The sequence below is a fragment of the Petaurus breviceps genome, unplaced genomic scaffold, assembly GCF_028583685.1.
Source record: "Petaurus breviceps papuanus isolate PSGF00001 unplaced genomic scaffold, PetGlider_PUasm1.0 90752, whole genome shotgun sequence".
NCBI lineage: Eukaryota > Metazoa > Chordata > Mammalia > Diprotodontia > Petauridae > Petaurus > Petaurus breviceps.
This window is the reverse complement of record NW_027187336.1, coordinates 103,251-127,906: the sequence shown is the minus strand read 5'-3', so window position 1 is coordinate 127,906 and position 24,656 is coordinate 103,251. Positions and strand designations below refer to the sequence as shown.

The 24,656-nt window shown below is 36.4% G+C and overlaps 1 protein-coding gene and 1 long non-coding RNA gene across 2 annotated transcripts in view; one reads left to right on the top strand and one right to left on the bottom strand.

Annotated features, from left to right (window-relative positions):
* CFAP221 (cilia and flagella associated protein 221) overlaps positions 1 to 24,656 on the top strand; it is a 123,823-nt gene that overhangs the window by 33,546 nt on the left and 65,621 nt on the right. Inside the window, exons 4-7 of the mRNA XM_069067751.1 lie at positions 5,708 to 5,794; positions 5,976 to 6,071; positions 8,507 to 8,607; positions 16,836 to 16,939. Of these exons, the coding sequence (XP_068923852.1) occupies positions 5,708 to 5,794; positions 5,976 to 6,071; positions 8,507 to 8,607; positions 16,836 to 16,939 (388 nt within the window). The remainder of the gene's footprint in view (positions 1 to 5,707; positions 5,795 to 5,975; positions 6,072 to 8,506; positions 8,608 to 16,835; positions 16,940 to 24,656) is intronic.
* On the bottom strand, positions 24,217 to 24,656 carry LOC138146029 (uncharacterized). Its single transcript, XR_011164367.1, has 2 exons — positions 24,362 to 24,656; positions 24,217 to 24,284 (listed from the first exon to the last, which is right to left on the bottom strand). It is a non-coding gene; the product is annotated as an uncharacterized lncRNA (long non-coding RNA).

Here is a 24,656-nt window from a genome sequence, read left to right as displayed (position 1 = left end):
TCACACTGAGGTTCTTTCTTAAGCTAAACTGCTAAGCATTCAAACTACTGCAGAAAGTGCATCTCTAATGGGCTGTCTAAAAGACTATTTTATGGAGAACTCATGAAAACAGGTACTTACAAGGTGGTCAGAAGAAATGATACAAGGACATTCTCAAGGTCTTTCTGAAGAATTTTGGAATTGATTGTGAGACATGGGAGACACTGGCACAGGACCAAACAACATGGCATGCCTACATCAAAGAAGGTGCTCTATGAGTAAAGCAGAATTGCAGTGGTTCAAAAAGAAACTTGAAATGTGCAAATTTAGACACATTTCCATTCCAAACGTCCATGTGGATTATTTGTGCCCAGCCTGTGGCAGAGCCTTCTGAGCTTGTGTTGGTCTGATCAGTCATAGTCTGGCACACTGTACCTTGACTCCAACATAGTGATGTCTTTTGATTCTCTTTGAGCATAAAGGAAAACAACCAAATGTACTAATGACTTCCAGTCTTTTCTCTCCCCATTATATCCTCTACAGAAGTGACAAAATAATATTTCTAAAACACAAGCCAGGTCACTCCCTTGCTCAAGAACTATTATCTTTAGGCTAAAATGTGAACTCAATTTGGCATTCAATGTCCTTTGAAATATGCCTTTAGCTTTCCTTTCCAGGATTATTTCACATTATTCCCTTTCAAACACTAAGGTTAAATCTGCTTGCTGTTCCTTAAACTCTGCAATCTCTTGCCTCCATTTTCTACATATTTCCTTCTCCTATGTGTAAAATGTCCTTTTAAATTCACTATCACCTAAAGAATCTTTGTCTTCTTTCGGGGTTCATGTGCTAAATCCTATAGGGAGCCCTTTGTGATCCCCTTATCTTTACTAATTTCTCCTTGCTCAGATTACCTTGTATTTTTGTTGTATCTTGTATGGGTGTTGCATCCTTCCAATAGATTATAATCTCCTGTTACTTTTGGCTTTGTATCACCAACATTTATTTCAGTGCTTTGAAAGTATTTTTTGCTTTAAGAAGTTCTTGATGACTTAGCTTGGCCTCCACATGTTGCAGATTGACTTCAGGTTTGGGTGTGGCCTGAGATCTGTATCAGAGGTAGTATCTATATTGAAACCATAGATCCATTGGTGAATTATAATAAGAAAGTGTGTATTTACTTCGGATAGGATGATTGAAGAAAAGACGAACCAGTACTGGTAAACATGTAACTCTTCTAATAAACAATGTTATTAGGAGAGATAATATATTTCGTCCCAGCTATGGAGAGGAAGGACATTTTTATCAATCAAACAAATGGAAGAATTTGTTGCAGATAAAAACTAATGACATAAAGATATATACAAAGATAAAAAGATTTTGTACAATAAAATATCTCTAAAATTAAGAGAAAAGAAATAGATTCAGAAAAAATATCAATAGTAATATGTAACTTTAAGTTCTAGCTTCTAGAATCTATGAGAAACTGATACTTATGTATAAAACTAATACTTGCTTCCAGTGGAGCAGTGGTCAAAAGACATGAGCAGAAAGTTTTAGAAGGAGGAAATACAAACAGCTAATAACCATGCAGAAAGATGCTCAAATTCCTAGATAATCAGAGAAATACAAATGATGACAACTTTAAGAACAATCAATATTTGTTAATTCCTTATTATTTCCAGGCACTGGGGATACAAGCACCAAGAATGAAATAGTTCCTACTTACAGCAAGATAGCATTTCATTGAGGGAGACAATAAGTAATATTAAATATATACAGTATATTAATTAATTATTAATAATATTAAACTAATAAATACATATCATATATGTTTATGCATAGACATATGTATATACATATATACATGTATGCATACATATACTGTTATTTAGTTATGTTTGACTTTTCATGACCTATTTGGGGTTTTCTTCATAAAGATACTGGAGTGATTTGTCATTTCCTTCTCCTGATCATTTTACAGATGAAGAACTGAAGCCAATGAGGTTAAGTGATTTGCCCAGGGTCACACAGCTAGTGAGTGTGTTAAGTCAGATTTGAACTGAGAAAGATGAGCTTTCCTGACTCCAGGTCTGGCTCCCTATTCACTGGGCCATCTAGCTTAACACATACCTGCATGCATACACACAATCCATATATGTATGCATATGTGTGTATGTATGTACACACATGTGTATATCATGTATTATGTATGTGTGTATATATATTTAGTTAAGTGCAAGTTAGTTTGAGAAACAAAATGCTAGCATTTGGGGGCATCAGGAAAATTTAGAAAATGGCGCTTAAATTGCATTTCAGTGGCTAGAGATAAGGAGGGGCCAGTTTGTATCACTAAGTATGGGAAGGAGAGTAATGTCCAATGAGTCTAGCAAAATAGGTTAGGACATGGTTGTGAAAAGCTTTAAAGGCTAAACAGAGGAGTTTATGTTTTATCTTAGAGATGATAGGAAGCCTCAAGATTTGGCTGGGACAGTCACATGGTCAGATCTACACTTAAGGAAAATTGTTTTGATAGCAAATGTGTAGGAAGGTCTGGAATGGTGAGAAACTTAAGGGAGGGAGATCAATTAGGAAGTTGTTGCAATAATTTAAGCAAGAGGTGATGAGAACCTGAACTAAAATGGCAGTTTTTTAAGTGCAGAGAGGGGGGTCAGATTAGAGAGATATTTAGGGAGTAGAAACAGCAAAGTTTGTCAACTGACTAGTATGTGGGATGACAGAGGGTGAAGAGTCTAGGATATGAATGAATAAATGAAAAGCACTTAATTCCAGGGGTGGTGAACCTATAGCCTTGAGGCCACATGTGGCCTTCTAGGTTCTTGAGTGTGACCTTTTAACTGAGTCCAAGTTTTATAGAATAAATCCTTTTGTTGAGAGGATTTTTGCTATGAAGTTTGGATTCTGTCAAAGGGCCACATTTGAGGACCTAGTGGGTCACATGTGGCCTTGAGGTCACAGGTGCCTCACCCCTGGTGCATACAATGTGCTAAGCACCATTCTAAGTACTGAGGATACAAATATAAATGGCTAGTTCCTGCTCTCAAGGATCTCACACTTCAACTGTGGACAGTTAACACAAAGAATCCAGCTTGTAAGGAAGATGGAAAATCTCCAAAGTCCTGAGTTCAATGATAGAGTGCATGGCTGGACCCAGAAATCATTAGATTATTTAAGTAGTTAAGATGATGGTGCCAGGGTACTACAGAGCATAGAGGCATGATAAGGCTTGGTGATTCTCTGGAGGAGTGAAGTTGTTGGCTTCCATCTCATTTAAGTTCTTTAAGCAGTTAAGCAGCCCAATGAACAAGGGGGGGGGGGGGGGGGGGAGAGTTCTGACCTATAGTGGTCAGGCTTCTCCTCCATCTGATCTTACCAAATGACTTCTGGAATGGTCTGGGGGGCTGGGTGGGGAAGAGAATAAAAATGGGAAGAAAAGAGGGGTGGTGTTTTCAACAGAAATAAGATGGAGGAGTTTAGGGGGAAAGATAGTGAGTTTAGCTTTTAACACGTGGAGTTTAAGATGTCGCCAGGAGCTTCGGTATGAAAAGCCCAACAGACAGCTGGTGATAGATGAGACTCAAAACTCAGGGAAGAGATAGAGAGAGAGACTAGATTATATCCACCATGATGACAAAAGTAACAAAATCTAATAAAAAAATTAATGTTTGTGGAGTTGTGGGAAAATAAACTATAATACTCTGTTGGTAAGACTGATGCTATAGCTATATGACAATATATGTCACAAAACTGATTATACTTTTGACCTAGAAATTTGATTACTAGGTCACAACTTTCAGAATACTGTTGATGACTTGGTGGCAGGATTATAGGTGGTGGATTATAGGTATTGACTGAAGTTTAAATTTGCAGAAATGGATGATGTATTAACTTGTCCTATACTATATAAGGCAGGATTCTATGGAAGAGGTCAATGGGAAATGACAAGGATTTCTTAAAATACCAGTTAATCATTAAGAAAAAATTCACTCCTAGTATTTTTATCTTTAAAATATTCTAAAATTATTTTTATCCTAAAACTATCCATCTTGTTGTTCAATCATTTTACTTATGTACTACACTTCATGGCCCCATTTGGGATTTTCTTGCCAAAGAGGTTGGAGTGGTTTGCTATTTCCTTCTCCAAAAATTATCCTAAAATAGTCTAAAAAGGACACAAATATTCATAGCAGCTCAAAAACATTATTGTAATACTTATTTGTAATAGCAAAAAATATAAATAACCTATATATCCAGTGATTGAAGAATAACTGAGTAAATATGGCATAGAGTGGAAAGTTATGTTGCCATAAAATTACTGATATGAATATAAGCAAATTCAGAAAGATTTACATGAAGACATGCAAAGCAAGATCACCAGAACCCTAGCGACTTGCTAGTTTGTGTGTGTGTGTGTGTCTTTGTGAAATATATGAAAAAAATATAACAAAGGTAAAAGTAGAGCTTCAGCAGTTCCACTTTCCCTTTACTTTCCCTTGAAAAGGGAAAGTGAGCAAATTCAGTTCTTTTTGTTTGCAATTTGTTTTTAATAAGTGTTTATGTAAGATTGTATTCCTAATTTTGTGTTTATTTGATTATTTGTCTTTGGAAATGGTTACTAAGTTTGTGATACTAAAAAAAAACCACCATAATATTCTTAAGAAACAAATTAAGTTTAAAATGCCTTGTCACGAGAAATTGCTTCTCTCTCTCTCTCTGTCTCTCTCTTCTCCCTTGGTATTATAATTGCAAGAGGATTTTCTTTTATTTATTACTTATTTGTAATTTAACAAACTAGTATTTCTATGGGGAACAGAAAAAAGAGATTGATCATGAAACTAAATATGTACAGCTTGCTTTTCATTATAAACATATAATGAATTCAACACATAATTTTCACTGCCATCCTGCTAATTAATGTATGATTCTTTCTGGTCTTTCTTCAGTTCCATTCTGTACAATTATTTAGTGTTTAAAAGCTTACTTTCTTTTCCTTTGTCTTCCTTATTTTGGTCTATCTTATCCCTATCATCAGTCTCTCACTCGTCACCTCCATTTGGAAGGAGGAAGAGGAGGAGGAGAAGGAAGAGGAGGATTAATAGCTCCTGAATAGTCAAGAAAAATAAATTATAATTTTGGCTATTCCTAAAAATGTATATTACAATTTGCAGTTTTAGTCCATCACACTTTTTCTCTTTGTCATCCACCTTTTAGAATAACCCCTTTTTAATTCTTCAGTTTTTTTTTCTTAAAAAAAAAGTTAAAATCTTTCTCCCTTTTAGCAAAACTTCTAACTTGCAAACTTATTCTGGTATTTCTTATCTTTCTATCCTTGATAGAAAACAAGATCTAAGAGCTGACCTGTTTCAATAACATTTTGTTGCATTAAGTTGTTGAATGAAGGTATTTGTATCTTTTTTCATTTTAAAAATAAAATCTTTAAAATATTTTTCTGTTACCTAACTTTGCCCCATTTGATAATTTTGTCAAAGAACCAAGATGTCCCTCACATATGAAGATGGTGCTTTCTGAAGGAATGGTTTGTCCTGGATAGGCCATTCTTTGACCTGTTTCCTCTATCAGTGACTAGTGGTGTATAACACCAGCCTGAAGAAAGGTCTTTAGCTTAATTGTCTAGACCACAATGTTTAGCAAACTAATAAGAGGGTACTTTGTATTTATTTTACATGCATCTTTTATTTTCCCCCAGAATCTGATCAATGTTTCTGATGATGTCATAAATCTTCATATTTTACCCCCACAAACCAAATATTTTGAGATCAAGTATGTTAAAAAAGTAAGTATTATTGACAACTCATTTCCTTCTGTTTCCTTTTATGTTCATTTTCATTTTCTTTGTTGCATGTCAACCTTGTGTGGTTAAAAGAATAGTCTTTGCTTTTACTTTGCTTTTTATTACAAAGCAATGGGTGATATTCAGCAATCATGGATTGATGATAACTTATTTGACCTTGCAGCATCGTCTTGTTCCTGGCTTGTCCCTTCAAGTGACAGTTGGATTTTCTCCAGATGAATGGCGCTATTATTATGATTGTATCCACATTCACTGTCAGGTAAGCTTCTAAAATTTCTTTTAAGAACTGAGGCTCTAGGTGCAAATATAAGAAAACAGATAGTGGTTGTGGGGTTTTTGTTTTGGGGAGTCTGGTTTTTTGGTACCAATAAGTTTTTATTCCCCTGTCAGCATTTTGGGGACTTGTAGAAGGATTGTGGGATATAATGAATGAGGGGCTTAGCCTGTAAGTGAGGCTGACTGGTGCTTAGTAACCCTTGGGCTTATAAAAATTTAACAAAATTATTCAGTCTTTCTGCGCTTTAGTTCTTCCAGTTTTCTTGTACCTAAAAGTCACTATAGTGCTTCATTGTCAGCCCTACCAAGATAATTACTTGTTTAACATAAGTAAATTTTCAGATTTTTAAATTTTTGAATAGTTGACCTATTAGGTGAGAGACAAGGGAAGCAGAGTGGATACAGAGCTGCCCTTGAAACCAGTAAAACTTCCATTCACATCTGATCTCTGACACATTGTGGCTAGGACACTGGCAAAGTCACTCAACTTATGGGTCTTCTCTTGGTAACTCCAAGAGAGGGTGCAGTCCTGCCTCCCCTTTGTAGGGTAAATTTCTCCTTGGGAGCTCCCAGTACCAATGAAATCACAAAACCAACCCCTGTCCTTATTTCTTTAGATAACAAAATTTTATCAAAAAAGTTTTTTAATTAGCAATTTGGGATAGAAATCTTTCTAAAACATATTACACATGTGTCTTTTAAAACAATGTAACCATTTTCCTTAACTTCCCTTGATTCAGAGTTATTACTATGATTATCAGTTGTGTTATTTCTAAGGGATACCTTCAAGGGTTATTTGGATTTGTATTAGTATTTGCTCTTATTTTATATACTATCCTTTTTCTTTTTTTTTTTTTAGGGGAGGGAGCAATTGGAGTTAAATGACTTGCCCAGGGTCACATAGCTAGTAAGTGTCTGAGGCCAGATTTGAACAAAGATGTTTCTAACTCCAGGGCTGGTGCTCTATCCACTGTACCACCTAGCTGCTCCTATACTACCCTTTCAAAAATTCTTCCATTTGGGCCAGCTAGGTGGTGCAGTGGATACAGTATTGGCCCTGCAGTCTGGAGGACCTGAGTTCAAATCCATCTTCAGACACTTGACGCTTACTAGCTGTGTGACCCTGGGCAAGTCACTTAACCCCAATTGCCTCACACACAAAAAAATTTTCTTCCATTTGCATTAATAGGTATGCTAACTTAGTCTCCTATCTCTGGGCAGGACTATGCCCCAGGTATCTACATGCCTATCCTTTCTTAAAAATCTTCAGAAAAATGGGTTTCTTGGAAATCCCTCTAACATTTGTTGGTGGTATATTCTACAGATGAGTCTTTCAGTAACTGTTTGCTCCTGCTGAAAATGAATCCTTAAAGTTAAGTTTTTAGTTTATAGAAACTGAAAAGTATGTCATAATAACAAATTAATTTAAGCTTTCAAAAAGAACAGCAAAAGCCCTTATAAATCAGAAAACTCTATTGAGAAAACATGTTCTGAGCTCAAAAATAATAGCTCTGAACTCAAACTGGGGTATATTGCAATAGTTCCCAATGTGGAGCTCCTGAGGTCCTTGGGGTGGGAGGGGGGAGGTAAGAACACAAGGTCAAAATTATTTTTATAACTTTATAAAGACATTTTCATTTTTAATATGGTAAAATATCCATAGATATAACTCATATAAAGTTTTTTAGGATCCTCAATAATTTTTTTAAGAGAGTAAAGAATTTTTGAGACCAAGTAAGTTTAAAAACCCCTGCTATAAAGAAATTTGTGACATTTATCTGATTTTAAGAAATTCCCCCCTAATATTCTTCAGTGGACTCAACAATATTATTAAACTTCCTGTGGCCTAGTTTCCTTTTTTTAAAAGATAAATGAGCATAATATCACTTGTACCACCTACCTCTAAGACCTGTTATGAGAATAACATAAGATATTTGTAAAATATTTTGTGAACCTTAAAGTACCATATGATACCATTTAAGTAAGCATAAATATCCAAGAGGCCTTTCTATTTAGATCACCAAGTGAATGTGTGAGCTTAAGTTCAAACCCTAGTCTCCTAACTCCCATACCTGTCCTCCATCTAGCTGCTTGGAATTGTAGCTTCTGCATTTTCTTTAATCAGCTGTTACTAAAGATTTTCTTTATCTTTTCTGAAATAAAATCAGCTAATGTATATTTTTGTTTTTGTTGAGAATATCCCTGGTATTTGAACGTTGAAAATTGTTTTTAAAGAAATGTGCGGAAGAATTCTTGAATTTTTTTTCTAACTTCTAAGGTTAAGAAATCTTAACATTTTCAACATTAAATATGCAAACTTCTTCAGGAAGTCTTTTGGAAACTGATAGGAAAAATATTGCATGTATAAATTTTTTTTAATTCTTATTTTCAGTGATTTGAATTTATTTTTATTTTCAGGGAGATGAAACTTTACTTATTCCCCTTCATGCCTATCCAGTCCTAAACACTTTGGAATTTCCTTCATATATAAATCTACCAGATATTCCACTTGGAGAAAGGTGAGTTACAAAATTAAAAACCCATCTGTTATAGGTTATGGAAATTCATGGGTCACTTATAGATCTAGAAACATATATTTTTTATTTCTCTAACTACAAGATTATATTCTCCATAAAATTAATTCTAATCTTGGTTTAAGAATGAAAATATTCAGACCCAATAAAATATACTGGAATCCTCCCCCTCCCACACACAGACACACACAATTATGTTATATATATATGTATGTATATATTACAATTATGTATATATATATTATATACCCTAGGACATATCCCTAGATGTGTATGGAGCCCGTCCATAAGAAATTGTAGGACTTACAGCAAATTGTGTATGGCATTTAATCCTTCTACTATCAGATTTTTAAATCTAGGTGAAATTAGGTAAAAAATAAATGTTAAACAACATACTAAAAGAGGAAGTCACAAAAGGACAGCTATGGGATATGTATAAAAATGGCAAAAAAGAGTCACATCCCCTTTGTCTTGGTGATGATGGGTAGTTAATAGACTGGTTATGTAAGTTGATAAACCTCAGACTTCCCCCGCCTTCCCCCCCCCCCCAACATCAGCTGCCAAAGTTGCCTTTTTTCTCACTGCCTCTCTGAGGAACTGTCCTTTTGCAATAATTTATGGATCCCTAAGTATAGATCCTGGGAAGTTTTCCATGATTTCACATACCCTAGGAACGGCTTCCCCCTTCATCTGCTACAAATGTTGTGAGACTCAAATGAGATCATGGATGTAACTGTTAGCAAATCTCAAAGCACTATATAAGTGTCAGTTTAAGAAAAATATAACCTGCCTCTCTCATCTGTGTGTCAAAATACAATTCATCCTTCAAGTCCCACATCCAATACAATCTTTTCCATTAGGCTTTCCTTGATCTCCTCACCTAAAAATGATTTGTCCTCTTAACAGTTAAACACATAATTCTTCTAATGTGTTTAAATTTTATTGTTTATTATAGCTATTTGTGCGTTATCATCTCCTAGATTATAAACTCTCTGTAAGGGAATGAACCATGTGTTCCTTCTTTCCTTCTTTCTTTTTCTCCTTCCTTCCTTTCTTCTCTCCTTCTTCCTTTCCTTCCTCCCTCCCTCCCTTCCTATCTTCATTCCTTTTCCTTCTTTCCTCCTTACCTTCCTCCTTCCCTTTTTTCTTTCCTTCCTTCCTTCCTTCCACTCTTGATTATATGTTATCTACCTAACCTTTTTTTAAATACCCTTCTCCAAAGATTTTTTGTGTGTGTAACATTCATTTTGTTGTAGTCAGAATGGAAATTTCAACTAAACAGTTTATTTTAAAGTATAATTGTTTGTATAATACAGATACTTTAAAAATATCTTTGCTGTAAAAGATTAAGTGCGACTTTTTTGCTTTCTCCAAACACTCTGCCAGTAAGCAGTGCCTGTTCAAAACTGTACCACTAAAAGTTACAGTTTCTTGCCTCTCTTACTTGCTTAAGTGATTCTGCCCTGGATTAAAACCTAAATGAATGATAGGAGCAGGAGTATATAAATAGTTGAAAGGACTCTTGCCACTAATGTTCCCTAAACTATCTTAGAAATTGGAAGAACTATCAATAGGTTGGTCTTTGGTTTGTATTTTCAGACTGACACCCAGTTTCCCTCAAAGGTATCTTTTTTTATTCAAGATTTGTACTTAATTATAATATTTGATGGTAGTTCTCCAACAGTGGAATATTTAATTCTACCAATTGTAACACTCTCTGAAATTCAAGAAATTTACCCAAGAAGCTGATGGAGTTATAACTCAGCTAATTTAGAAAATGAAATAAGAGTTAATATTCATAATAAATTAAAAATTGGAAAGGAACTGCAAGGTAATCTGGTTCAACATTTATATGTCACAAATCTCCTTTACAGTAGCCCTGAGAAGTAGTAATACAGACTCCACCATAACATCTTCAGAAATGGAAAACTCACCCTCTGTCAAAGCAGTTAGTTCCATTTTTGATAGTTCTAATTATTAAGAAGTTCCTTCTTATACTAAGGAAAAATATTTTGTGTAATATCTTTACACAATACCACTAATACCACTGGTCATGGGAGCAAGCCTAATAAGGCTTAATCTTTCATATGAAGGAATTCCCTTTCCAGCCTCTTTCACCACCTCTGAAACTGTACCTCCATAATGTGATCTCCTGGATTACAATGAGCAGTTAGCTGTATTGGTGATGGCTGTAAATATAAACAGTTTTGAGCAACTTGTTAATTATTCCTTACAGACAAAATTGGTAGATGATACCTGAGAACACCACAGATTGTTAGGGGAATTAGCTATATCTCATCTATGTATATTGCTCTGCTAATCCTAGCAGACTACAATGCAGTCATCACTGACATAAATCAAAATTTTGTTGTCTAGCTTCAAAAGGAAAGGAAGAAAAGAATAGGATATTTGTTACTGGGAACCCTGCCTTATGTTAGGGGATGGTGATGCCTTCCTCAAACTGTTCTAAGTAATTTGGTTGCTTTCTTGGAAAATTATTAGGGAAGTCTGGATTTTTCCTTACTCAACCATGAAGTTTATCTAAAACTTTATTAAAAACCCTAGGATTTTCCAGGAGTATCTTCCTCTAAAGCTAGAGTTGATAACATTTTTATCCTTGGTTCTTTAGTGACCCAAAAAAGATAGTATTTGTGAAATGCTTAGCAGTCCCTGGCACAGGTAGGTACTTAATAAATGTTTATTATGTCCTCCTTCACTTCCCTATATTATTAACCTCTTCCTGCCCTGGGATCTCAATAGATTCTCCCCTTCCTAGTGTATACTAAATGTTAAGAGGACCAGGAAGTTCTCAATATCAAGGATCAGGGATCAAGCAGGCAAGCACTGTTGGTACAGTGGACAGAGCACCAGGCCTGGAGTCAAGAAGACTCATCTTCCTGAGTTCAAATCTGGACTCAGATACTTAATAGTTGTGTGATACTGACCAAGTCTTTTTAACCCTGTTTACTTCAGTTTCCTTATCTGTAAAATGAGCTGTAGAAGGAAAGGGCAAACCACTCCAGCATCTTTGGCAAGAAAACCTCAAATGGGGTCACAAAGAGTTGGACATGACTGGACAACAGCACACTATATGCCAAGCCCTATGATAGATACTGACGATCCAAAGACTGTTTGTCTTTGACCTCAAAAAGCTTACAGTCTTAACAGGCAAAAACATATACATATACAGGAATATACAATGTACGTGCATATAAATCAGGTACATGCAGTGTTGGAGAGAAAGGCTCTGGGAACTAAAGAGATTGGAAAGGCCTGATTCAGGAGGTATTTGTACTGAGTCTTCAAGGAAGTCACAGATTTCAAGAGGCAGTGGTGAGGGGAATAGCATTTCCGGTGCAGGGAGCAGCTACTAGAAAAGCTCAGAGATGAGAGAAGTAATTTGGGAACTTATGTTTTATATCTCAGAAGTATAGCATTGATAATTCCATGTATCACATCTTGACTGAGCAAATCTAAGGGCCACCCAAACCTTGATCATCTTGAGTCATTTCAGAATGTGTCAGCTCTCTCTTGCTCATCAGTGATATAAACAAAAACTTGATCCAACTTTCAACAAATTTTCCTTTTGGAAGTAGTGTTGGAGGGAACACACCTTATAGGGGAGGGGGTTAAAGAAGTCTGTTTTATGGTGGCTTCTCTTAACTGCTACATATGAAAATGACTTTCATGTCTTCTGCTTTGCTGGCTTTTAGGGATTAGTTTCTCTGAGATAAGTAGACTTTCTTTAGGGTTAAATGTAAAGGTAGGCCATTTAGCCCAACCAGTTTAGTCTGTGCCCAAGGGAATGTAATAGTGAGACTGTGCTTTTAAAGCATTTTAAGGTCTTTGGTGGGGGCAAGGCAAATCCAATTACAATTCCATGTGACAACCATTTGAATTCTTAGAAGCAGTCAACTTGCCCCTCATTGAGTTTTTCTCTGATCCAAGTTAAATGTGCTCAGTTCTTCCAATTTTTCTGCATACATGGCATGTGTATTCAAGATTCTTCACCATCCAGGTGGCCATCCTTTGCATACTCCTCACTTAGCAATGTGTCTCCCACAATGTAAACCTCAGAGCTTAAGTGCCTTGCCTAAGGTCACACAACTAGTGTCTGAGGCAGAATTTGAACTCAAGTCTTCCTTACTCCAAGCCCAGCACTCTATTCCCTGCACCACCCCACTGCCTGAAGATGCATCACTTGAATTCACTACCAGATGTCCCACGTGGGGACTGAGGGAATGGCTCTGGCAGGGGCTGATCCCGAAGCCGTTGTCCAAAAAGAGTCATAACTTTCACTGGTGAGCAGGCATAGGTCCTGGGAACGGAAAGGAAAACAATGAAAAGTGATTGTCAGGCCCAGATGGATAGGCAAGAGTGGCTCCCTTACAATATATCACCTTACTCCTCCTGGCTATAAACTCTTAATATCCAGTTTCACTCCATCTTTTTTTCCAGTCCCAAAATCACTTTCCTGGAAGAGAAAATAGAAGCAACATTAGAGTTAAGGGGTTCTATCTCCTCAGCATCATTCTTTACTTAACCTTGCTTTCATCTTTCTTTGATATCTTTTAAAAATGAGTTGAGTAGTTAGTTCCCTGAACTTTTACTGTTCCTCTTACATGACACTCTGTCTCCTGACTCTAGGCATTTTCACTGACTGTCTCCCATTGCCTGGAACACTCTCAATCCTCATCTACACCTTATAGTTTCCCTGGCTTTCTTAATGTCTTAGTTAAAATTCCCTCCTTAATCTTAGCGTCTTCTTCTGAGATCATCCCTAATTTTTCCTATATAGATCTGGTTGTACTTGGTTTGTTGCATAGCTTCCCCTATTAGACCATGAGTTTCTTGAGAGTTGGGAACTGTTTTTTTGCCTTTCTTTTTGTCTGCAGTCCTTAATACAGTGCCTAGCAGTTAGCAGGCACTTAATAAATCCTAGTTGACTCAATGTTTGTTGATTGACCTTTCAGACAACTCCCTTTTTTCTTCTTCAATGAACTTTTTTTTTTCTTTTTGGATTAAGAAATTTATTCTTGAGTGCTCTCCATCAATGGAAACATTTTTGCATTACTCCAAGTTGTTAAAATTGGATACAGGACTATTATAGGAAGAGAAGAATTATGAAAAACAGAATGCTGTTTATTCCTAACATTTATTGATTTTGCTATACTCATATTTGACTCCAAAGCTTATCTAATAAAAGGAGTTCTTCCATCATGACTTATACATTTTCCCTCAGTCTTCGACAATATATTTGCTTCTATGTCCATTTATGTTTGGTATTTACTTTGTGCCTGTCAAGGAAATGTGCTTGGGAATAGAGAGAAAATTAAAAAAAAACAGTCCCTGCCCTCAGGAGCTTCTATTCTACTGGGGAAACAATGTGTAACATGGAATAATACAAAGTAATTTCAGGTTGAGAGGAAAATCTTACTACCTGGGGGTGTGGGGTAGGTGGAATCAGTCAAGTCCTGAGCTGAGCCTTGACAGGAGGTAGGGAGTGTTACCAATTGGTGGAGGTGAAGACAAAGAGTATTACAGGCACAGGGACAACCAGTGTGGAGATAGCAAAACATGTATCATTTTTAATGTATTTTTGTATAACATTCAGATCTCTAACAGCTGCTACCAAGTTTAATGCACATACGTTTGTATTTTGTTAGCACAGAGACTCTAATACACACAAAAAATGGGTATTAAATTTGAGTCATATTTTAAAGATCTTAGCTGACATAAGAAAAATGTTTGTTTTTTTTTTAAATGAAGGGACTTTACTGAAAGGGGGAAAAAAGCCTCAACCTAACAAGCATTAAATTTTAGTTGTGGTTCAAATCCTGCTTTTGACACTTTCTAGCTTGATGGTGACAACTTTGAGGTGGTTATGGCTCATCTGTAAAATGGGTATAATAAAGCCTGCAGTCTCTTACCTCATAGGGTTGTTGTAAGATTCACAACATGAGAGAATCTACATAAAGTGCTTTGTCCATCTTAAAGTGCTACATAAGTATCAGATGGTATTGTTATTGGTGGTAAGAGTAATGCCTTATTTATTTATGTTATTATGCACTTACATCATTCACTCATGCATCAAACATCCATTAAGGGTCTGCTATATACAAGACAGTGTTACATGCAGAGAAATTAGACTTGGTTTCTGCCCTCAAGGAAACTAGTGTCTAGGAAGGGAGACAAAAGACATGTATACAAATAACTGATACAAAATAGAATATAGATACTTTAGAAATGTACTAAGAGAATTTTATGAGTTCAGAGAAAGCAAAGATCACTGACACCTGTGGAAATTAGAGAAGGCTTCTTGATTTGCCTTTGGTAGCAGTGATAGCATTTGAACCAAGCCTTGAGGAATGAGCAAGGGCATTCATAGGAGGAAGTTGTGGTGGACAACCTGGTACATGCATCACGAAGAGTGGTCAAAGGCATGGAGGTAGAAGAGTTTGGGACATGTTCTGGAGAAAATTGACTGTCTATTTTCCGTAGAGTGCACAGCATGGACGGGGAATGATATGAGACAAATCTGGAAAATTAGGTTAGAACCAGAATTGGGTAATCAAAGCCTAGCTAAGAAGTTTAGATTTTATTTCACAGGCAATGAGAGGTTGAAGGTTTTTGTACTGAAATTATTGCTTTCATATTACCTTGTTGTTCCATGTCTGACTCTTCATAACCCCTACTTAGGGTTTTCTTGGCAGAGATACTGAAATGTTTTGCCATTTCCTTCTCCAGCTCATTTACAGAGGAGAAAACTGAGGCAAGCATAGTTTCGTGCCTTGCCCAGGGTCACACAGCTAGTAAGTGTATGCTACCATTCTATCCACCTAGCTGCCTATCACCTTCATTACTAAATTGTCACTTTGTTGAAGGTAGATTGGACATTATTTATCTTTGAATCTTTGAGCTCCAGTCAAAGCCTAGCACTGAGCCAGTGGTCACTTCTTGCTGAATTCTCTTAGGATCTTTTAAAATGTATATACCACCATCTTGGCTTAACTGTTGTAGTATATACATACTACTTAATGTTCTGGGTTGTTTTTTTAAGACTCTTTTCTCACACATTTCTTAATGTAGACATAGTTGACATACTTGTCATCTTTAATAGCAATATGGGATTTTATTGCATTAAAAATATCAAAATTTTTTAACCATTCTCTTATCATCGGGTATTGAGGTTGTTTTCCATTTTTTTCACTGGTCTAAATTGCACGGCTAGTAGCATTTTTGTAGACATTTAATATGATTTCTTTTGGGTTACATCTGTCTGATCAGCCACAGTCGGACACACTGAAGCTTGACATGATGATGTCATTTTGGTACTCTTTGAGAAAGAAGGACAACAACCAACCACAGCCCTGGGATATATTGCTGAGAATAGAAGTACTAGGCTAAGTAGTATGAATTCTTTCATATCTGTTTTCACATATTACCTAATTACTTCCTAGAAAGAAAATCAATAATTTATAGAGCTATGAACAGTGAGTTTCCAACTATTTCCCCATATATCTGTCAACAAAGATGTCTCTAATTTTTTGTGTTGCCTTAATTGGTACTTTAAAAATGCTTTAACTTACAGTTCTTTAATTGCTTGCAAGATTGTGCATTATTCTATATGATCTCTACTTCTTGGTATACAAATTTCTTTTTTTCACAATTGGTACACTTTAATGTTATATTTTAGATGCTTCATTTTCTTTTACATTTGCCAACTACTTTTGACATAATCCTTGGTCTCTTGATCATATTAAAAGATATAAGGCATAATATAATGGGAAAAAGCACTGTTTGGATTTGCCAATCAGAAAACTTGGGTTTGAATTCAAACTATTGTCTGTGTTATTTTGGATTAATCACTTAAACTTTCTTGGGTTCAGTTTCCTCATTTGAGAAATGAAGAGATTAGATTGAAAGATTCCTAAAGTTTCTTCCAAACTCTGTACCTCCAGTCCCCTGGTAAATAGTAGATGCTTAACAAATACTTCTTATTTGATTGATTTTCCCACATGAGTTAGAAGGAATTTCTAAGAAGGAAAAATGTATGAATCTAACCCTAAGCATCTGGCAAATTTTCTGAGTAGTAATGGCTATATTTTTCATATCATAAAGAAAACAACAAAGTATTTTATTGGAAAAGAACTATTTTAGTTAAAAGCTTAACAATAGTTGGTTTTGTTTTTATCTTTTGTTTTGTTTTTCAGTGAAGATTATATTATTCCTCTACAATGCAGCTGCCCAATAGATTTTGAGTTTCATGTCATTGTGCTCCAACCTGATGAAGCCTTTATTGTTCATCCAACATCAGGTAAATTATGCGTGTAGAATTATGGGTGAATTGTGGCTATAAAATGAAAGGTCCACATTACCTCAGAATGCCAAGGTCAGACCTAGGATTCAAAATGTCACTCTAAAGTTGAAAAAAAAGGGGAGAGGGTGGTAATCACTATTTGGATGTAGCAGCATTTTAGTGATAATAAATATTAATAGAGATCTTGAGTAATCACTATCACTTCCTCCAAAAATCATTATTATTTTAACAAGTTATAATAATAATATCTGTGCAAATTTGTTCTGAATTTATGCTAAAGTTATAAATTAATCATTCTAATTCCAGTTCTGCCATGTGGCATTTGGCCTCATTTTAACTGAATTTTTCTGTTTCAAATAAAGCAGGGCACATTTATATCTAACCTTACAAAATCACAATGAGAATTTTAGAGTCTTCATCTCCTCCTTCACATGGGTATTTTTGTGAGATATAGAAAACTTAAAAGGGAAATATTTTGTGTTTTCTTAAAAGTTATTGCTCACTTGTATTTTTACATCACTTTCACTCCTGAATATATCCCTTTCCCTCCCCTACCTATCAATCCCTCACTTGTAACAAAGAACCAAAAAAGAAAGGTTTGAAAAGCATTCGGCAAAATCATTGAACACAGTAATCAAATCTGATGATACTTGTGGTATTACATACCCAAAGTCTTCCACCTCTGCAAAGAAGAGAGAGGGGAGCATTTCTTCATTTTCAGGACTAAGCTTTTGGTGGTTATAATTACATAGCATCCAGTTAGAAGTGGGTTTTTTTCCTTTCCATTTACATCATTGTCATTCTTTAAATTGTTCTCCTAGTTTGGCTTACTATACTCTTTTAAAAAAAAATCTGTTTTCTGGTGCTTCTCTGAATTCTTCATATTTACAAAAGAAATTATTATATTTTTCTCATATTAATAACCAATTCACATTGGGGATCCAGGATTTTTTCCCTTTCTGTTTCTTCATTCAAAAGCCCAGTCCTTGTGAAGGACATTGCTGATAATTAAGATTGAGTTAACATTCTCCTGAATCTTGGAGAGACCCCACCCAACTGGGACATAAGTGGCTTAGGTTGGGATGGACCCATTTTGTCTAGATTATCCAAGGTGGAGGTGGTCTGAATGTGGGAGATAGTCTCCTAACCCCTCAATAAAATAAGCTTACCTCTCATTATAAAATTCTCTCATTAATTGTTAACTGGTCAGAACTGATTTCTACCTGTCGGGAACATCCACTCTTCCAAGGGTATAAAAGAATCAAGCAGCCTCCGTGATTTGCTTTACAAGAGAAAACCAAATGATCACCATTTTGCTAATTATCTGGTAGACATAATTAACAGAATTGAGTATTAACTACCCAGAAATTATATGTCTCTTGAACTTTTCATTTGTCACATTTATCATTTCTTATAGAACAGTAATATTCCACTATATTCATATACCACAATTTGTTTAGCCATTCTCCAATCCAGGAATATCAACTTAGTTTATTTGAGAAGTAGTTTGTGTTAAGGATACTCAAACAACTAGCAAAAACAAAAACTCATATTCTGAGTCACAATTATGTCACAGCTTCTGCACAGATATTTGTGGTTGTCATAGTTAATTATCTTTCCCCAGTGGTCCATTAAATGCTCTAACAGAGTATTATCTTTTGTACATGGTTTTCTATTTGTTTACAATTTTCGTTTCTCACTGCAAGTATTGTGTTCCACAAATATGTATTGGAAGCAAACAGATGGTTTTAATTTATTCCAAATTCTGATATGTACATAGTCTAGTGATCTGATAGCTACCCTGAGACTTTGAGCCATGCTGTTTATCATTAGTGTATGGCAGCAACCAGTCTTTGTTTTCCTTCCCACTATAAATACAGGGCAAGAAACTTTATGATCTTCAGCTACTATAACCTTATAAATATAGGGAAATAGATGGTGGGGAGAAATGGAACAAATTGACTACATCAATAAAGTAGAAGAAAAAGCATTTCTAACTATAAGGATAGTTTAGCAGGTTTTACACAGTTTTAGAACAGGATAAAGATGATCTGCAAACTGAATTTTGTTATTAACTCACAAACCTTGCTCACCATACAAAGTGTGACTGTAGAGCAAAATGATTGATGTTTAAATTTTTTTGTTTCCTTGATTCCTTTTGTTTTTACATCCAATACATTTCTTTCCCTTCCCCTATCTAGAGAGACTTCTTTTGTAAGAAAGATTTTTTTGGGGGGGCATCTAGGTGGTGCAGTGAATAGAGCACTGGCCTTGGAGTCAGAAGGACCTGAGTTCAAATCCAGCCTCAGACACTTGACACACTTACTAGCTGTGTGACCTTGGGCAAGTCACTTAACCCCAACTGCCTTGCAAAAAAATTAAATAAATAAAAAGAATTTTTAAAAAGAGACAATCTCTGACCCGACCCAAAAGTTTAAAAAAAAAGCAAGATTTTTTTCAAAAGTCATGCAATTAATTAAAAAAAACAAATACTAGAAATTAGAAATAGAAATAAATGATAATTTCATCAAAGTTCAGGCTAGACACTTATTCCAATAGTGTTGCTTGGAAAACCATTGGCACTCCTCACTGGAAACTGACTTCATACCTTTTAGAATATTTCTAGTGACAGAAAATCTTTATCTCTGGAAGGGTATGGGGGGAGGGGGAGAGAAGGGGGGATTTGATCTTCAGAAACAGTAAAAATTCATTTAGAGTCAAATCCTCTGAATAAAATGTACGTTTTAATTGAGCAATAGCAATTAAGAATAAAAACAAAAGGGTGCTATCATAAGGTAGAGACTGATTTTCTTATGTATCTGCCATCTCTTGGGGCCTAGAGGTTTCTCTGAGTACTGTGAAGATACTCAGACTTTACACTGTCTTCTCCTTTGTAGGGAAGGGAAGAGGACAAATATTTATTAAATACCCACTATGTGCCAGGCCCTGTGCTAAGAGCTTTACAAAAATCACATCTGATCCTCATAACAACCCTAGGAGGTAGTTTTATCCTTGAGGAAGCAGTTAGACACATCAAAGTGACTTGCCCAGGCCTTGTGCAAGGTTTGTCAAGGGTGCAGTCCAGATACACAATAGCTGTGACTCAATCAGTCATCTTCAATGTGATGTTAATGGCTCAGTAATTATTCAAGCCAAAGGTATTTCCCACATCAAAAGAGATTAATTCGTTTATTCATTTAAGTACCTAATTTTTGCCAGACGTGCATTGAGGGCAAACATGTGTGTGTGTACGCATGCACATATATATATATATATATATATATATATATATATATATACACATATATACACATTCATGCATATATACATACATATAGACTGAAATTTTAAAAGTTCCCACCCTCATGGAGATTATGTTCTATTGGAGTAAACAATATATGGTTACAAAGTTAAATACAAAATACATACAAGGTAATTGCCATGAAGAGGGCAATAGCAACTAAGATCAGGATGGGTTTCCTGTAGATGACCCTGGAGCTGAGGCAGGACTTCTCAAAGACAGAAGTGTGGAAGGCATTGCCTGAACAAGGGCACAAAGGTGGGAAGAACAGCAAGTTGGTCAGTTTGACTGGAAGATGAGGAAGAAATAATGTGCCTGGAAAGGATAAATGGAACCAGATTGTGACAGGAGTTATAAGTCAAACAGAAGTCTATTTCAATTGAGAAGATATTGATCTTTTAAATGTGTAGTCAGTGGGAATAGCCAAACCCATGGAGGAGAGACATAATCAAAGTCCCAAACATGATTTCAACTGGTATGTCCACACCTTCTGCTGGGAAGATAACTTCAAGTCTAGGAAAAAGGTCCCATTCATTAACCTTGTTGAATGATCAGGCTGACCCTGGTCATCCTCTCTACTTTGGAAGATGAGATACTTTCTAGATAAGGAAAAAGCAGTTCCACATGGGATGTTACAGTGGAGAGTTTGGAGGAACATGATGTCATTAGAGGATGGGAAGAAGAAATAAGGTGAGAAAGGGATGAAAGAAGGGCAATAGCAAGGTACCAAAGACAAACTTTTTACCATGCAAGAAAAGAAATAGAAATCTCCCTTAACCTTTTTTTCCATTGCCTCTCTCACCTGAGACTCAGGACAGTCCTATTATAGTTGGATTATATCAGGGTTGTTTGAGCTTGTCTGGGGATTTATAACACTTATTTTTATGAGAAAATATGGCAGATTCTAAACAAATGGCCTACAAAAGAACTCTTTGAAATCCAATCTGTTCATGAATTGAAGACTGTCTGTGCCAGGAAATATAGCATTGATCATAGTTGAATGTCAACTGTGTATATACTACATTAAAAAAGATATGGTGCTTCCCTGAGGGTTGACAGATGAGACAGAGAAGAGCAGTCTAGTAAAATACATAATATAAAAAGCATTTCAGTTCAGTCTCCAAAGTTTTTTGGCTATTTAGGTTCTTGCTGTTGTTATAGGATTGATGGCTTTTAAATTTAAGATAGTCTTCCTTAATAAAATCAAAGTAGGAAAGGAGCTTGAGGCAGTGGATTTTATCTTTGCCATAATGCTCTAATCGATTTTATTATGTACCTTTCATTGCTCTTATCTTCTTTCCTTCAGTAAAAACCCTGGCTCTCTTTCTTAAACTTTGAAATAGAGATCTTTAGAATCTGATTTTTTGTCTACTTATAATTTTAAAATTTATAACAGTTATAGATTTCTTAGTCTGGCCACTATAACATTGGCTATACAACTCTTTTAATATATATATATATATACATGTTTAAGATATATTTATATTTGCTATACACATATTTAATGTTATATATACATATGTATGTGTATGTGTATATATACATTTACATATATACACATACATACCTATATACTTAAGCACTTTGATCTTCATGCTATTTTAAATTTATAACAAAAAGGAAAGGAAAGAAAATTGAGAGTGAGTCTCATAATTTAGAGGTACCTCTTTTCAATGCTATTCAGCCACCTTTTACGAAGTACAGAGAACTATGTGTAATGGCAAGCAAAGAAGTAGCTAACACCTTGTTTCAGCTAATTATTTAGCACCTTGTTTCAGTTCAAGTTTCTTGCCTGTGATAATATCAAGTCTTTTGTTAAGAAACAGAACTTGTGAACCCCTGTTGCTGATGCAACAGAAAAGGGTGGAACAGGGAGGAGCTTAATGACCATATATATGGAGAAGCCCAGTCTGAGAGAGAAGAGAACTGGGAGGAAGCATGGCTGTGACTTTGTCTGTTTTGATGTTACTTTGTCAGATTTGTCTTCTGATAGAGGATGTTGCTGTCATTACAGAAACCCTGGGACCTTACTGCTGGTTCAGAAAGCCTGAAAGAGGATTTTCTTGTTGTATGTGTACAGAAGTCCTGGAAAAGGGTCTTACTGATGTTTTCAGAGGTCCTGGAACTATACTGATGATTTGTGTTGATTTCTTAGACCTTGTTTTTGGGTTTGTGTTGATTTCACAGGCAGAAAGCAAATTAGTGATGGTGCCAGCAATGTGTATGTGAACAGAAACTGTGAAGGACTTGAGGTGGACTGGACACTGAGCTTCAATATGGAACGGAAACTGGACAAGGAACTGGACGAAGAACTGAACAAGGAGCTGGAGAAGGAACTGAGAGCTGCCTGCCTTTGAATCCAGGTGGTAGTTGGACAGATTTGGGCAGGAGTTGGGACCATGGAAGAGGAACCATGGAATCTGAGAGCCAGCCTCAAGTCAAGATTGGGTATTTAATGCAAACTGAGAAGATCATGATTTACTGTGGCCTAGGGATGGGAGGACTTTGTACTCTGTATCCTGTATTTCTTCAGGATGATTGAATTAAAGATGATTGGAAACTAATCTCCAATTAAGAAGAAAGAAGACTTTTTGACTGAGAGATTAAGACAATGTGACCTAGGGGTGGAGAACTTTTTCACCTTTGTACCTTGTGTCCAATCCTTAAGGATGATTGAGTTACTGAATGATATCTTTTGTTTAAAACTATGTGACCACTTTGGTGAAAACTCTGTGGCCATTTTAGTGAAAAGTTGTTATATCATAACATTATGAATGCTGTACTTTGATTTCTGTGAATGTTTTGCCTTAATTTACTGCTGAAGAAATAGAGTTCACTATACTATGTAATCAGAACCTTGAAGCTGTTCACAGCAGTGGTCCTCTGGAAAGCTACTCATGCTTGGCTTTACACTATCCTAAGTGCTAAGGGAGTTTGTAATGGAAATGCAGAATTAAAGATCTTCCCTGCCCCTAGGCTAAAGTGCACCTGGAGTCTGGGGTGGGAGGCTTGTTTTTCAGTAGATACTTTTTGATTGGCCAGTGGGTCAATAAGGTTGTTACATTCTCTGAGCCAGGAGAAGCCCTGATGTGTAGCTTTGTTTTGGGACTCACTTTGAGAAGTGTTCTGTGATTTGATCTGAATTCTGGGAAGCCGTTGTTGAGAGTCCCCCGGCTTTGAAAAACCCAGATGTGGAAACCCAGATGTTGACTGGGTATGGATGTAATGGTTGGACAGTTTGGAAATCTGTCTACTTGATGTGTTTCTGTCTTGATAATTCTGCCTGTATGCTTTGAAGTTCGGGGTGCTGACCTATTTCCCCTGAACAAGGTAAACGATATATGTCTGACTGATTAAAGTAAGCTTGTTAACCCATTTTGAGTTGCTTTCCTTTAACAAAGCAGATCCAAGAACCTGTGGTAGCTGCAAACCCTGAGGATGCTTGGGGTGCTTGCTGCTACAAAATGGCGTCACGAACAGGATCTGCAGAGTAAAAAGGAAAGTATGGGGACTGGGATAATTGTTTGTTTCCCAGTTGTGGTAGCTGTGATTCTGTGGAGCCATGGACCAGGAGAGAAGAGTGGCCTTCATGCAGACTTCGCTGAGCTGAGAGCGGGAATGGTGAGCTGCCTGCATCAGGACCTGGGCAAAAGCCAGGAGCGGCTGCCGCCTGCGGGAGGAGAAGGAGCCCAGGAGTTTGGAATTCAGCCACAGGAAAAGATAAGAACTGAACAGCAAAGCAGGGGCACTGAATGTGTTTCCTGGCTGCATCCCACAGTTTGGAACCCAGGGGGAGGATGGATTTGTGACTATGGTGGGTGGGATGAAGTGCCTTGGATCCCCAGGGACCCCACCTTGTTGGTTTTGTTGCCCAGCCCCCTCTCTGTGCTTGGAAGCTGGGGCTGGAGCTGTGTGAGGGGAAGGACACTCCCCTCCCCCCAGAACTTTATTTGAACTCTTGTTCTGAATTGAAGTGATAATGCTATGTACTTTGTGTTTGTTTAAGGCCCAGTGGCCACTTTGGTAACTTTAGTTCTGTACCTTGAAAATGTAACCTAAGAATGTACTTTGTGTTTGTTTAAGGGCCAGTGGCCACTTTGGTAACTTTAGTTCTGTACCTTGAAAATGTGACCTAAGAAATGTTCAGTGATAATTCAAAAGCAAATTGTCTGTGCTATGGTCATGAAAGATCTTGGGGCCGAATGTAATGGAAATGCAGAATTAAAGATCTTCCCTGCCCCTAGGCTAAAGTGCACCTGGAGTCTGGGGTGGGAGGCTTGTTTTTCAGTAGATACTTTTTGATTAGCCAGTGGGTCAATAAGGTTGTTACATTCTCTGAGCCAGGAGAAGGCTATATAAGCCCTGATGTTTTGGGACTCACTTTGAGAAGTGTTCTGTGATTTGATCTGAATT